At 33.5% G+C, this 16453-nt stretch overlaps 1 protein-coding gene across 1 annotated transcript; it reads right to left on the bottom strand.

The window, feature by feature from the left end:
- Window positions 1–305: 305 nt before the first annotated feature.
- LOC105342267 (THO complex subunit 7 homolog) lies at window positions 306–16395 on the bottom strand. Its single transcript, XM_066082014.1, has 8 exons — window positions 16252–16395; window positions 11552–11672; window positions 8876–9003; window positions 7719–7805; window positions 7048–7105; window positions 6251–6317; window positions 5802–5871; window positions 306–497 (listed from the first exon to the last, which is right to left on the bottom strand). Exons 1-8 carry the CDS (start codon window positions 16265–16267, stop codon window positions 448–450), a joined length of 597 nt encoding a protein of 198 aa, XP_065938086.1. The 5' UTR covers window positions 16268–16395; the 3' UTR covers window positions 306–447.
- Window positions 16396–16453: the final 58 nt, after the last annotated feature.

Genomic DNA, 16453 nt, shown 5'->3' with positions numbered 1-16453 from the left:
CTTTCCATAAGGATGCTTTGTACTAAATTTGGTTAAATTTGGCCCAGTGGTTTTTGAGAAGAAGTTGAAAATGTGAAAAGTTTACAGACGGACGGACAGACAGACGGACGGACGGACGGACGGACGGACGACGGACAACAGGTGATCAGAAAAGCTCACTTGAACCTTCGGTTCAGGTGAGCTAAAAAAATATTCTTAAAGAAAAAAATCATAAAAGTCTATATAAAAAATGCATTGATGAGATATTTTCTACTATAATGAAATGTCTCAAAAACTAGAACTGTTGCAATGACGCTCCATGGCCCATGTCTTTGATATAATTACTGTTCTGTTCTGCCATTTTTCTCCTCTCACAGTATCAAGTATGAACACAAGCACTTGACCAAGTACACAGGATTTAGAAATGCTGCCATGAATAAAAAACAACTGTCAACATCTCATGTCATGTCAGTTTGTGTCCATTTTCTCAGTACCTTCACCCTCTTTGGTCTCATCCTCTGTAATATAAAAAAAATTGAAATAAATAGTATGCATTTTCAAATAACTTGCTTTCATTTTAAATTTGATATACAGGCATACTAGTATTGGAATATACATGTATTTTAATTTGTCAAAAAATAAAATTCCAAACATTGATGGATCATTTTGACAAGAAATGCAAGGTAAATACAGAAGCTAGTAAGTGTTTGTCTAATTTCTGATTGAACTAGAAAACTGACCAGTCAGGAAGGGCCCCGCTATAACAATTAATATAGAGAAGTGAAAAAAACTTTGAATTCCATCCTCTTTATATTAACAATGATGAAAAATAAATGCCCGGCAAAAGATGTAAAGAACTGGAATATATAGGATCTCGTGATTTGTAGTTGGATATGATTTTCATCCAACAATTAAAGTGTTTTTTTCTTGAGCCTTAGTGAGGGGATAAAACATACAAGTTGGATAAAAATCATATTGTACTACAAATCATATGAGATTCTATTTATCCCATGTTTTATACACCACAATCAATGTTTACACTGTTTATAAAACTCCACATTATTTTACTTCATTATGCCTGCGCAAATCCCATTGTAAAGTCACAACTGTGGGATATCAAAAAAATATCCAATGAGTCATATCCACGGGATAAAGGGGGTTAACATGGGATGAAATAAAATTTGTTAAAAAAAACAAAGAATTGATACCAATGCAATGATACCTAGGCTTTGCCTCAACTTCAAACAAACATCACTTGCAGACACATGTGTACGGTAATACATATAACAGATAAAGACAGACCTTAGATTTTCTGAAACAGGCAAGATAATTAATCTCAGGGGATTAATCATCCTGCTCTCATCCATTTATTGAATTTAATCAGGGCTTACAGAAGGAACATTTTCAGGTACTATTCTTAAGTTATATAGCAACCAAAAACAACAACAACACCAAAACATCCATTAAAAAAGAAAAAAAAAAAGAATAAAAAAACTGATATCTAATAATATATTCTTTTTTAATTTATTGTAATTCATATATTTTTTTTTATTTTACAGAATATAAGTATTTGGACTAGAATGAAATATATTCTTTATCAAATACCATCCATTAAACTGAGGGGTAAAAATATTAGGGTGCAGCTCATGGAATGAGAGTTTAATTTGCTTCAAAACAAACATCAGTGCAGACAAAGATGTTCATTAATCTTCATATGACAGATAGAGATAAGCCTCTAAATTTTCTGCAGCAGGCAAGATAATTAATCCCAGGGGATTAATTGTTCTGCTCTCTCATCCTTTTCTTCTAAATTTACAATAAGATTTTTTTTTTCAGAAATGACAGAATGGGGCTATTATCTGATTACCTGTTAAAATTAACAGCATTTAAAAAGGCAGAAAAAAAAAAAAAATAAATAATTAAAAAATAAAATAGTGAAAAAGGATATCTTAATATATATCTTGATTTTAGAATTCAATAAAATTATCATAAATCATTGTGTACGGTATTTCAACGAAAATAAAATATGAATATCATATTTTAAATCCATATTTCAAAGAATGTACATAATACTACACATCATTCAAAATTGACCTTAACTTCAAAACAAAGTTCATTTGCAGACACAGGCAGTGCAGTAATTAATCTCAATGTGACGGATAAAAATAAAGCTTAGGATTTTCTTACTGTGGAAGGTTAATTAATCCCAAAAGACAAATATTGCACAGCCTTCCATGTATACAATGGTAACATTCTCAGCAGTTATCTCTCTTTGCCCATTCATTCTTAGCAGTTATCTCTCTTTGCCCATTCATTCTTATGCATAGTTAGGAATCTACATCACCTCCCCAGCTCCAAACCAGAAGACAAACTTAGCATCAAAATATGTATTTCTGCCTACTGAACTACCACACCAAATTTGAACTTGATTGGGCAACCATAAAAAAAAGTTATTAGAAAAAAACACGAAATTTGTGGACGGAAGAGTGACAGACGGACGGCAGACAGAAGGACGGACAGAGTGATTACTATGGGGCACCCGCAAATCCTTGCGGGGCCCTAATTAATCTTTCTTTAGGAAAAAATGCAGTGATTTTATTATTTATCTGACTCTTTCGTGTTTTCTTAATATACAGTTTTAAAACAAATAAGTTGCCTTAACTTGCCCATTAATTTTATATTTTCATTCATACATATAAGAATAAGTAAATACTATCACAAGTTTGGATATAGGTAAATTATGGTTTCGTTTAATGAAACATTCAACGTACATGAACCTACAAATTTTATATGTCAAATTTTAATTAAATCATATCTCAAAAAAGAGTTTTCCCAGCAAAGTTTCTGGTACTAAACATTAAGCCACAGAATTGCACTACATGGTATGTTTTATGGCTTTTCCCGAACCATCTATAATTCATATCCATGACTAAAAGCATACATGTATATAATGGCTTTACTACAACATTATTAACAAATTTAAATAGTTTTATAATAAATACAATCATGTACCAAAATAAATATAAGCACTGAATGCTTTTTTTCATATTGTCTGTCCTCTGACTTTAATAATAGGCCGAAAATACCAAAAAAAAACAAGCATTCTGAGAGTATTGCATAAGCAATACACGTCCCCTACCAGTTTGTAGAAATTGTGAAAACAATGCACTGTTATGCAGAATATCAAACCCGAACATTAAAAAATTGGAATATAAAAAATTAATTTTCTCGAAAATATGTCAACCAGATGCTACAAAAGTGTAAACTTGATCTGTAGTTTGACATTTTGAAGCTGTTCAGCAAATTTCATATTATTCCTCAAACGCATAAAGATAAAAAGTGTGGAAAACTGAAGTGGGACAGACAGACGGACAGACAGACAGACGGACGGATGGACAGACGGACTGACGGACGCAGAGGAAAGCTATATATAGTCCCCTCTGGTGAAAACCGGTAGGGGACTAATAAGCATTCAATGCTTATACAGTACTTCATTTATATTTATTAAAATATAAATGCATTTGAAATAATTCTCTAGGATGAGTTGTGATTCATTAGAATTAATTAGATAAGAATATACCAGGTATATACTCAATTTTCACAGATTTCTTCAGGTCTTTTGACTAATTGATTTTCAACTTTATACTCCATTCATAATGAGATAGTCATAAATATTCATATTGTACTGATAACGAGGCTAAGGTCGGTATTGCAAAACGCATGCATGGTGGAAAAAATAAAAGCATCACCAAACATTTCTCATGATTTGAATGTTGCGTCTTCTTATATTCAGATTTGTAGATGAAATGGTGAAAAAAGTCATTGCCAATTGGTAATTGAAATCCTCACTATAAAATTTTAAAAAAGTAAAAAAAAAAAAAAAAAAAAAATTTATATTTAGCCCCTTGAAACTATGGTTTAATTCATTCTGTTTCACTGTTTTTAACTCAGTTTAAAAAAATTCAAATTGAGAAAGAAATTGACATGAATGTATGTATATTTTTTATACACTATTATATAAGTCAGACTTAAAAATAAGTTGTTTCAATGTTTCTCCAGATACATATTTTCTTCCCTCTTTACTCAATACAATAACTTCCTGCATTGGCAATTATTCAACTTTGATTTAGACATGATAGGTAATTCTTGTGAACTTTCTTTTAAGTTTGACAACCACAAATTACATGCACTTTATGCAGGCGCTATTTTGACAGTATTAAAATTTGAGGGAACGGGGTGCAGAGAGTGGTAGGGGTGGGAGCTTGCTTATACAAATGGGAAATGGGAAGACAGGAGGCATGGGGGGTGGGGGGGGGGGGGGGTGTGGAGGGGGTTACTAGCATACCAAGACTTAGTTTGATATCAAGCAAAAGGGTTCTCAAAAATGTTGATGGGACATAAAAGGGTCAATCGATATATCAACCAACAGGTTCAATTCAATATATTTACATTTGGATATATTTTATTACATTTGGAAATATGTTTCCTTGTATAAACCTATAATCCTGAGACACTTGAATTATTGTAAACATAAGAATACGATTACGTATATAATTCTGAACGATTTGCCTTTCTGAAATGCAAATATAAGTAATAAACATCAAAGTTAAAAAGTTCACTGGGATAGGAACTTGGTTGCTATGTTATCTAATCATTTGAGAAGCCCTCATGCTTCACAGGTATTGATCAGGCAACCGACCAAGTTCCTATTCTAGTGAACATTTTAACATGCTGTTTATTTCTAAAATGCCCTTTTTTGTCAAAAGGGGGATATAAAAAGACCCATACATATCACATACCTCTGAAGTGAGAGGAAGGAAAAAATAAAGGGAATGCTTTAGATTCCTTATTTTACGCGAGTACATTATGTACTTTTATTCTGAAATTCCATCATATTGCAAGAATATGCAATCGCAATTCAGTCCTAAACTTTTGTTGTAATTACATAAAATTCACAATTGTCAGAAAAATTACTTAAGGAGGCCGACTTTAGTTTGCATTGCGCATGTTTTTGCGCATTCTAAAATAATACAGCTGATTTATACTTCTTATGAATTTTTTTCGATATCATTTATAAAATTGAACACAATAAACAAAATACAGATAAAAATATTTAGATTTTTAAAGGAAATTTTTATTTTTAACACAATTTTTACGTTGTGTGGTAGGGGAGCATTGCCATTGCGCTTTTATGACGTTATGATAAAATGAAGCTTTAAAGGAGTACATTATAAGAAATAACATAAAAGAAAAAGTAAAAATTGTACGCTGTTGAAATTTTATATACAGAATGATGCTATCCTCGAGGACATTTTCCTCATTTTTGGAATGAATCCATTATACCAATCATCATTCGTGATGATCCGAATATATAGCAAAATTTGGTGCATTTTAATATTTTGAGATGGCCCCCACTAAAAACAAGACGGTAGAATTTTGTGGTTTTTACATATAAGGTAGGAAATGATATTACTAATCATATATAACAATTTGAGAAAAAAAGCTAATGTAGTATTTTTTAAAAACTGCTTTGATGTGCGGAAAATGACAGTTTCCTATATATTCCTATAGTAAATGTACCTCTATTTTGAGATGGTCCCTAAAAAGAACCAGAGGTCGATTTTCATGAACCTTCGCAAATAAACTAGTAAGAGTTGGTTAAAATTACATATGGTTAAAAAATAAAGAGTTATGCTATTGTAGTTTTTCCGCAAAAAAACCCAAATCGGCCGCCTTAAAAGCAACTAAAAGTCTGTGAAAAATGGATACTTAATGCTTGGTCAACGTGTTTCTTAAAGAATTCTCAGTAATTGAAATCTTACCATCTAGAATGCTCTCCAGTTCGTGGATGGCTGCAATCAGAACGTGGAACTGTTTTCTCCTTAGATCAAGCTGATAAAAAGAATGACAGAACGAGTTACATAGTACAAGTACAGTTGAACTTCGACATCTCGAACACTGATATCTCGAATACAATGGATATGTCAAAGTTAATCGTAAGTCGCAACCACTTATTTTTTTTAAAGTATTTTACCCTCGTTATCTCAAATATCTATGTTTTTAAAGTCCCATCTAGTTTGAGATAACGAAGTTTGACTGTATTACATTAAAGAGGAGGTATGTAAAACATTATTTTGTTTTTGAAACACATACCAGCAATATGCAACTCGTGAATAACTTAAATAATTATAGTAAATTTTTATCATAAAAGGGTAATATGGAATTTTAACATCCCGATTAGACACTGAGCAACATTTATTTTATCGATTACCTTCTGTTCCAGGGATTTCTTCTGTTCCTCCAGACTGGATACATCTTTGTCTAATCCCTGTAACTGCCTATATAACACGTAAAACAGTCCGTAAATGTTAGGCTTTTATCAACACTGTACATATCTACCATATAACAATAGTGACTCCTGGTAGATTGAGATCATTCAGCCATTTGTTACACACAAGCAGCATTTTCAATTTATGTGCAGGATCTATTCACAATAATATCCTCATAATCATGTCTTTGCACCACCAATCCAGTGATTTTTGAAAATTCCAAAAAGAGAATTTTTAAATGAAAATACATGTTATCTACTAGTTACCAGTACAAATGTACACCTCATAATGCATTTTGCAATGAATTTTTGTCTTATGGGTCCTCCATTCCCTTAGGAAAAGTTCTTCATACAAGCCCATACTTCTAAATTACTTAAAGATATGAATTTCTAGCATGTGTTCGGCTTGAGTTTGGGCAAAAATCATCTTTTAAAAATTTACCCCTATTCATGAAAATAAAAATTCCTGTAGTATTCAGACTCTGATCTGCAGGTCACTCAGTAGATTGAAGCTATACCAATTGCACTACAGAGGTAGACACAGAATATTGGTGATAAAAGCTGTTTCATAATGAGTTAAAATTGCCATGTTGTGACGTACTGTACTGTACCGTACTGACATAATAAAAAAGCAGAAGTCACGGGTATCGAGGATCCTTAATTTCAAGAAAAACATACTTTAAAATTTTTAGTATTTGAAATTACTACATGTATTTGAAGATTGATTATAGGAACCTTACTTTGTTGTTTCTTGTCTATCTGGATGCTGCTGAATTACTCGTGCCAACGCATCATACTCTGGAAAAAAAATGACACAATAGACTAGAATACAGTACGAAGTACGATCAAACCTAAGGGTTACTTATTCACTACACGAAAATACAGGAATTCTGTGGCAATGAGTGTGGAAGGTGAACAACATCACAGTTTCAACACAAGTCGAGCTGAAGCAATATGCTCTTCTTTTTTCACCTCTTTGAAACCCAGTTCCACAGCACATACCCTGTTGGCCCTTACTTATCAATAAAGCAGGGGGGGAGGGGACAAAAGATACCTAGTTCCAAAGCAAAAACATTTTTCTTTATCCAAGCCCTGTTGTTCCCTACCTAAATCAATTTTGATTTTGGGGCATCCATTTTGTCCTTTTTTTTATTACAAAGTTGGATTTTATTGTAAAAACTCTCCCAAATTTAAATCTAACCTCCGGTTCAGATTGTGTACACGTATTATGATTCTTCTCTTATTTCCAAAATTGGTGTGACCTGCTTAAATTCATCAACACTTCAGTTTGTTTAATTCAGTCAATTTCTATTGATTATATATGCTAGTCCATCTATTTTTAAATTAATTGAAATCTGCCAGCACTGTCGGTAATTAATTTCTCCCACCTACAAACTGTCAAGCCCATTACCTTGGCGATTTTTGCGGATTCGTTTGGCCTGAGACAATTCGTTTTTACACTCTGAAATCTTCTCAGTGGCTTCCTGGATTTTGGATTCTGTAAATCAAATCAAAGAAAAGTACTCTATAAAATTACCAATATCTTGACTAATTCTTTAATCCATAGTTACAGATATTTTAACATAATGGTTGTTTTTATAATTACCAATATCTAGACTGACTTTTTGGTCTATTATTACCAAAACATGTATCTTGACTAACAGTTTGGTCTAAACACTGATATCTTAACAACCATATTCACTGACATCTCCACTATCACTTAAGTCTATAATAACAGAAATCTACACTAACAGTTTGGTCAATAATTACGGATATCTATACTAACAGTTTGGTCTATAATTTCTGATATCTTGACAATTACTTCTGTCCATAATTACAAATATCTAAACTCATTGTCTAAAAGTTCTGTCTATAATTACCTATATCTACACTTACAGTTTGGTCAATATTTACAGATATCTATACTAACAGTTTGGTCTATAATTACTGATATCTTGACTATTACTTCTCAACTTCTGTCTATAATTACAGATATCTACATAATCAGTTTGGTCAATAATTACGGATATCTACACTAACAGTTTGGTCAATAATTATGGATATCTATATCAACAGTTTGGTCTATAATTACCGATATCTTCATTAATGGTTTGGTCAATAATTACAGATATCTACACTATCAGTTCTGTCTATAATTACCGATATCTACACTAACAGTTTGGTCTATAATTACTGATATCTAGACTAACAGTTTGGTCTATAATAACCAATATCTAGACTAACAGTTTGGTCTATAATTACTGATATCTTGACTAACAGTTTGGTCTATAATTACCGATATCTAGACTAACAGTTTGGTCTATAATTACCGATATCTAGACTAACAGTTTTGTCTATAATTACCGATATCTTGACTAACAGCTTGGTCTATAATTACCGATATCTAGACTAACAGTTTGATCTATAATTACCAATATCTTGACTAACAGTTTGGTCTATAATTACTGATATCTAGACTAACAGTTTGTTCAATAATTACCGATATCTAGACTAACAGCTTGGTCTATAATTACAGATATCTATACTAACAGCTTGGTCTATAATTACCGATATCTTGACTGAGTCTGTTGTAGTTCTCCTGTTCCTTGGTGTTCATGTTGTGGACCAGCAGTGATTTCTCCATGGTGTACTCACACTGTGTTAGAGAAGCCATCATTCTCTCGTACCCGAGAGAACTGGAAATAATAAAAGATTGAATATGAAGCACTACAGTTGAACAGCATTGAAGTCTACATACAGTGAATCTGGACTAAGTCTTCTGAATTCTTGAATTCAATCACTATATGATGATTTCCCTGATAGATAAGCATGATAGAACCATTTTAACAAGAGCTTGGACTTTGGGTAGTAGTGTCAAACAGCAATGGGATGTAGCCTGTCTATTTAATTGTAGGCAACTCAGCCATGGCTCTTTGAAATCAACAAGATTTTCTTGGCTTTTAAGCTACGACTACAAAATCAGTGTATATTTCACTTGAAACAAGCGTCACTATTAACTTGTTTTGTGCAAGAAATTGATAGCTACCATACGCCCTACTGAAAGTCCAAGGTCTTGTTAAAGTGGTTCTAATTCTGATACAATTAAAAAGATATTATAGTCAGACAATGAGAATATTGACTAATGGAAAGACCAATTAAATGTAGCAAGAGCCTAAATTATCAAAGGCCTTGACAGGCACAAACATTAAATCTTCATTATGAAAATAACTTTAAAAAATACCATTTATCAGATGCATGCCATTTTTGCAACCATGGCCAAAATTGATGATTCTCTATCATCCAATAGAGGATAGCTATGCAGACATTGTATCATGCCTTGAGACAATGAATTGATGCCAACTTGTTAAATACATGTAGGTATTAATTAATTTCCATAGAAAACAAAACATGTTGATAATAATATGTTAGTTATCTGTAATACAGCATTCAGTTGACTTTGACAGTTTATTAAATCCTCAGTTTATTAAATCCTCACCAGGTAAATAAATAATCAATCAACTACTGGGGTATGTGTTTTCCATTGATGAACTGCATCAAATGTCATCAAGACAACACAATAATTGAACTGAATGCAGATGGACCCTGTATTCTTAATATATTAATGAAATATTTCTTTGAAAAAGTAACTTGAATACTGGTAGTTTCTCTGTTTGGTGAAAAATTAACTCTGCTCATGTTAACAAATCTACAGTATAAAATCTAGAGATACATACCCCCCGCTAAGAAAAAAATCATAACGCGTGTATTTTTGCTATTATAGAAAATATTGGATGAATCTATTTCACTGTCCATTTTCTATAAATAACAACTGCTCTATTTTTTAAAACTGTTAATGCTAATAGGAGTAAACAAACCAATTTCTATCCTTTAATTCCATTTTATTTAAGTTAACTGTTAATGCATGAGGAAATTTACATCCTTCCGTTAACAACCATGACTCGAATCAAATGAAATCCACATGTCGAGCAGCATTTAATATCTAAACATTTTGAATTATTGATATACTGAGCCCAATTTTTTTCCGAAATTTTTTTTCCACACATTTTTTTTTCCTAAAAAAAAATTCATCGGGGCAGGCCATTTTCAGAGAGACGGAGATGAGAATCTAAAAATAGTTTTATGTGGCCTGAGACAAGCAAGCTTTGTGTCAAATTTTAGCCTCTTATATTTCCATTAATACAAGACATGACACAGACAGAATTTAGCTTTTTTGAAACAATGACCTTGAACTTCCAAATTGACCTTTGGTCAAGGTCATAAGCAATATTTGTGTGAAGTAAGAACATTCTATGCTTCTCAATAAGGAAGATATGGACCGGACACGAATTTTGCACTTTTTCTGCCAGTGACCTTGCCCAAATGACCTTAGGTCAAGGTCATGACACACCCTTAGGTCATAAGCAATCTTTGTGTGAAATAAAAACTTCCAATGTTTCCCCATAAGAAAGATATGGACCAAACACGAATTTTGCATTTTTTCTGCCAGTGACCTTGCCCGAATGACCTTGGGTTCAGGTCATGACACACCCTTAGGTCATCAGCAATCTTTGTGTGAAATAAAAATCTTCCAATGTTTCCCCATAAGAAAGATATGGACCAGACACGAATTTTGCATTTTTTCTGCCAGTGACCTTGCCTGAATGACCTTGGGTTCAGGTCATGACACACCCTTAGGTCATCAGCAATATTTGTGTGAAGTAAGAACTTCCAATGTTACTCCTTAAGAAAGATTTTGGCTGGACAAAAATTTTGCATTTTCCTGCCAGTGACCTTGACCATGCACGAATGATCTTGAGTCAATGTCATGACACACCCTTAGGTCATAAGCAATCTTTGTGTTAAGTAAGAACTTCCAATGTTTCTCCATAAGAAAGATATGGACCGGACACGATTGCACAGACAGACGGACGGACAGATGGATGGACGGACAAGGTGATTCCTGTATACCCCCCCAAACTTTGTTTGCGGGGGGTATAAAAAAAGGTATCGTAATTCGCCACAATAAGATATTTGAATTTCCTAGACATCAAATTAAGTCCATACATGTACAGTAGAACAACTAAAATTTAGAGTCTACTTACTAGGGATGGGACATTCCACCGATGCGCCAGTGCATCACAGTATTTATTTTCACGATAAGTAATTTGCCAAAATTAGTAAGTTGATAAATCTAATAAAAGAGCATTAGTTTTATACAGTAGGACAAATATGGAGTCTTCTTACTTTTCCTCCGGTGACTCTGTAGAATTGCACCACCGAATGAAGGTCTTCATCAGGCTGTTGATTCTTTTATCATCACTCCCTCCATCGCCTTCATACAACAGTCGCCTCTTTATGACTTCATCTTTTTGTAATGATAAAAAGATAAACTTAAATCATTTCAATTGTTTAAGTTATTAATCTATTCATAAGTTAGTAAGCAGTTTGAAATGAAATGGCTCTCACGTTCATTTGAATCACTTTGTCAAACAAGAGGCCCAATAGGTATGATAAAATCAGCTCAATGGAGTCATAATACAAACTATCTGGACAATGTACAATAATTCATGTAAATCCTGTATAAATAAAATCCATTTCCCTTGGATATTCTTATATTTATAATCATTAGTCCCTTTTCTAACAGGATGATTTTATAGTCATATCATATGTTGAGTATTGCAGTTCTAAAAAAGATCCCTTACAATAGTTTATATATGGGATATAAACGTTCATCAAACTCTGAACCTTCTCGTGAGGCCAAAGAATTGTCCTGGGGCCAAAGTCTTAACAATTATAAAGAATCATCTGACTGATTAGTTTCTGAGAAGATTTTTAAAGATTTACCCTATATATTCCTTTGTTAAACTTTGACCCCCCCCCATTGTGGCCCCACCCTACCCCTGGGGATCATTATTTTCACAACTTTGAATCTACACTACCTGAGGATGCTTTCACACAAGTTCCAGCTTTCCTGGCTGATTAGTTTCTGAGAAGAAGATTTTTAAAGAATAACGCTGTTTATTCCTATGTAAAACATCGACCTCCCATTGTGGCCCAAACCTACCCCCAGGGGTCATGTTTATCACAAATTTGAATCTACACCACCTGAGGATGCTTCCACACAAGTTTTAGCTTTCCTGGCTAATTAGTTTCTGAGAAGAAGATTTATAAAGATTTACTGTATATAATCATATGTTAAACTTCGATCCCCCATTGTGGCCCCAACCTACCCCCAGGGGTCATGATTTTCACAACTTTGAATCAACACTACCTGAGGATGCTTCCACACAAGTTCCAGCTTTGCCGGTGAATTAGTTTCTGAGAAGAAGATTTTTAAAGATTTTCTTTTTATATTCATATGTTAAACTTCGACCCTCCATTGTGGCCCCACCCTACCCCCAGGGGTCATGATTTTCAAATCTTTGAATCTACACTACCTGAGGATGCTTCCACACAAGCTTCAGCTTTCCTGGCTTAGTTTCTGAGAAGAGGATTTCTAAAGATTTACTCTATATATTCATTTGTTAAACTTCGACTCCCCATTGTGGCCCCATCCTCAGGTGAGCTAAAAAGGTTAAGTTTACAATTAAATAAGTTGGTTTCTGGAAGAACGGATTTTGAAAATTTTCGTAATAAATATTGACAATTTTTTCTTCTTTTTAAAGCGCTAAGCATAGCTCAGCGCTTTTTTGCCGTTAGACTTCAACTTCCGGTACATCGAATAACCACCCCCTATAAGCAAAAGTATACATCATTTAAACTGGTTAGGGAACCAGTTTCAGGAGTTTATGCACATAACTGCACGGGCTATTGTGAATCTAATTTACGGGCTATTGTGAAATTAATGTACGGGGCTTACATACATCATTGCAGGGACTGTCATGCAGTGATGAGGAAATATAGTGCGTATACAGAAGCTGAAATGCTATATACATATATCTGTTATATACATACAGAAGCTGGGTTAGCGCTTTTCAGTACTATCAGTACTTTGATTTAATCTTTAGCTTTTAAGATCTGTGTACAAACATAGAATTGTGAGCAAATCTCTGTATCTTGCTTATAATTCGAAGCTTAACACTCAAATATGGTTAGTAAATAGAAATTGTAAACAATTAAACACAAGAAACATGCACTACATGTATAACAAATAAAGAACACAATTTATTTTTTCGAAATGAATCATATATATACATGTATATACCTACATATTTCAGTAAGCGATATCAAACTCTATTTAAACTGAATAAACTAGAAAAAATGCCGAGCATCTCAACAAAACCTATTGCATTAATCTACCATTACGCAAAAGATAATGCCGAATTACCGATAGAATGAATTGTATTTCAGTACTCCTACATCAGATTTTGCTTAATTTGCGCAGGTAAACAGTTAACGTAACTGTTTGATTTACAGAAGTCTCTGTTTGATTTGATACGTAAAAATCACGAAATACAGACGACAGTTTCCAGGTTACAAAGCATAAATAATGAAAACGAAACGAAAATCAGAACAAGCTAACATCAACCTCATGTGTGAAAACTGTCAACGCATTGAAATATTTAGCCTCAATTTACTTCACAAAATCGGCACCGATATATTTTTCATGTTTCAAAATTTCCCTTCATACGCGAACTGTTGCACAACAAGCAAATTCATCATAGTCAGATCGACCCTTTTTCGTATAATGTCATGGCTGCTTTAAACAAAGAACCTCGTTTTAGAAGTATGAAATACGAGTCTTGGTAAAATGGGTATGCAAACTCGGGCCGTGGCAAAATAAATGCTGGGGCAGATCGGCAATCGTCAATTCCAAATACGCATTATTTTGCAGCAATACCTACAGCGAATACAAATATACTAGTCCATCAAATATCCTGAAATTTTAATGAGATTGGCAGATTAATAACTGCCAATCTTTTGTTTTGCCCAGGCCAAGTCTTGCCTACCAATTTTACCGGATGCCGAGCCCGAAGCTATTAAACTGATTGAAACACGCCTTTCCTTTATTATTAATTTCGTAATAACTTAGATTTGAAACAAAATTACCCCTTAATTTTTGCAATTTATATTTTCCTTCCCATAAGGATAATTTATGCTAAACTACGTTGAACTTGCCTCGGTAGTTCTTGAGAAGAAGATTTTTAAAAATGCACCCCCCTTTTTCTTGTTACAAGGTTTTCTCCGCTTTGAATAGAGATCGGACTTTTATTTTTGCAATTTATATTCGCCCTCCCATAAGGATGCTTTGTGCCTAATTTGGTTGAAATTGGATAAGCAGTTTTAGAGAAGAAGTTCAAAATGTAAAAAGTTTACAGACGGACAGACAGACAGACGGACGACGGACAAAATGTGATCAGAATAGCTCACTTGAGCTTTCAGCTCAGGTGAGCTAAAAAGTAAGTCCAAGTACTGTTAATTCCTTTGTTTACGCGAGCACTTAATTCGCAATTACCAATTTTTGTTATTATTTTCTATAGTTCAAAACTCTCGGAATTTTTTTTAAATCTGCGAGGCTTGCTTCTCGCCACTTTACACAAAAATTAACACCATGTTAAATGCCAAACATATGCATCTTTGCTAGCCAAGTGTTTTCAGTCCACTTCGCTCCCTACAAACCCTTGGCAGATCTCATTACGAAAACTAAGTGACAAGCTCCGTTTGATGATTGGCTGCAGCTTTGAGTAGCTGATCCATTTGCCTGATTTGAATGCTGCAATTGGATCAGCTACTCAAAGCTGCAGCCAATCATCAAACGGAGCTTGTCACCAAGTTTTCATAATGAGATCTGCCAAGGGTTTATGGGGAGCAAAGTGGACTGAAAACACTTGGCTAGCGAAGATGCAAATGTGTGGCATCTATTTTTACACAGAAGAATTTACACTCAGGAACAAAAACAGATTTCTTTCAGAGATTTATGATTGGAAAATCTGACATCCTTTTTTTTTAAAGAATTTTATGATTGTGATAATTTCTGCAGTTAGCCTTTTGAAAAATGTTTTTTTATTAAGGGGATTTGGGAAATCCCAATTAGTCTAAAGCTTTGAGCATGACAAGAACTAGAGAGAATAATCTTTCTGTGACCAGGCTATATACGCTCAGGTCACAGTAAGAATTCATCCCATATACTTGCAATGTAGCAACTGCGAAACGGATCAGCTTCGCGTCGATTTTAAGTCTGTTAAAAATATTCTGCATGGGAAAAACACATTTTTATACATCACAAACTTTTATGAACATGCATATGTACTTTAATCCACAAAATATCATAATGAGTCGTACCAAGGCATTTTGTAAATATACACGTTTGAATTTGTCGGAAATCGCATTCGGAATGTCTCGGATTTTATCATAAACATGGCGACCATAAAACTTTAAAACATGATGTTAAAAGTGGCAGTGATTTCGTTGCAAAAACAGTTAATATGGTAATATAGGATTATAAAAGAGCAACAATATAGGTATTTGAGACCAATCATATGAAAATTTAGGCTAGATACAGTGCGATATATTTTTTTTATTTGCTACGAAGCGAGTATATGGGACGAATTCTATCGTTAAACCGGGTCCATAGGACATCTGGCATTTTAACGACAGAACATTCTATCTAGACAAGAACATGAAGAGCTATAGGACAATTAGTTTCTTTCTTCAATTGTCATTGATTTCATTCACTGGACGAGCACTTCAGCATTGATTGTATATTTTAAACAAGGAAATAGACGCGTTTCTTATATCCTCTACAAAGACTTAAAGTCTGTAGAGGATATAAGAAAAGCGTCTGTGAAATGTGGGCATGCATTGTTCTGCTGATCGTCATCAATAACCATGTACAACATTCTCCTACAACCATGACATGTTTAACAAAAATGAAGTTTTGATTTCGTAAATACATTGTCCTATCGAAATCTATTTAAGAAGTTTTTTTTTAAACTTTATCTCACCATCATTTACTGCCATCTCAAAAACGTGAAGCTTGTCAGGCCTTTCTGCTACTTGGCCGCTTGTATCAATAAAACCGGGTAATAAAAATACTACCAAATATTGCAACTGGATGAAAAAGATACATTGTTATCAAAGATTTTATGTATTTTTAAAATTATGATATGTTCATATGATAACAGTCAAATTGCTTTTTAAATAATA

This window comes from Magallana gigas, chromosome 4, assembly GCF_963853765.1.
Source record: "Magallana gigas chromosome 4, xbMagGiga1.1, whole genome shotgun sequence".
NCBI classification, from domain to species: domain Eukaryota; kingdom Metazoa; phylum Mollusca; class Bivalvia; order Ostreida; family Ostreidae; genus Magallana; species Magallana gigas.
This window is presented reverse-complemented; position numbering and strand designations above follow the sequence as displayed.

Excerpts from the sequence above, each read along its gene's own strand:
- LOC105342267 (XM_066082014.1), bottom strand. Across the intron at positions 9,004-11,551 it reads ACAGAGTCACCGGAGGAAAA|TTCTCTCGGGTACGAGAGAA; the intron begins GTAAGAAGACTC and ends TATTATTTCCAG. Across the intron at positions 6,318-7,047 it reads GATAGACAAGAAACAACAAA|GCAGTTACAGGGATTAGACA; the intron begins GTAAGGTTCCTA and ends CGTGTTATATAG.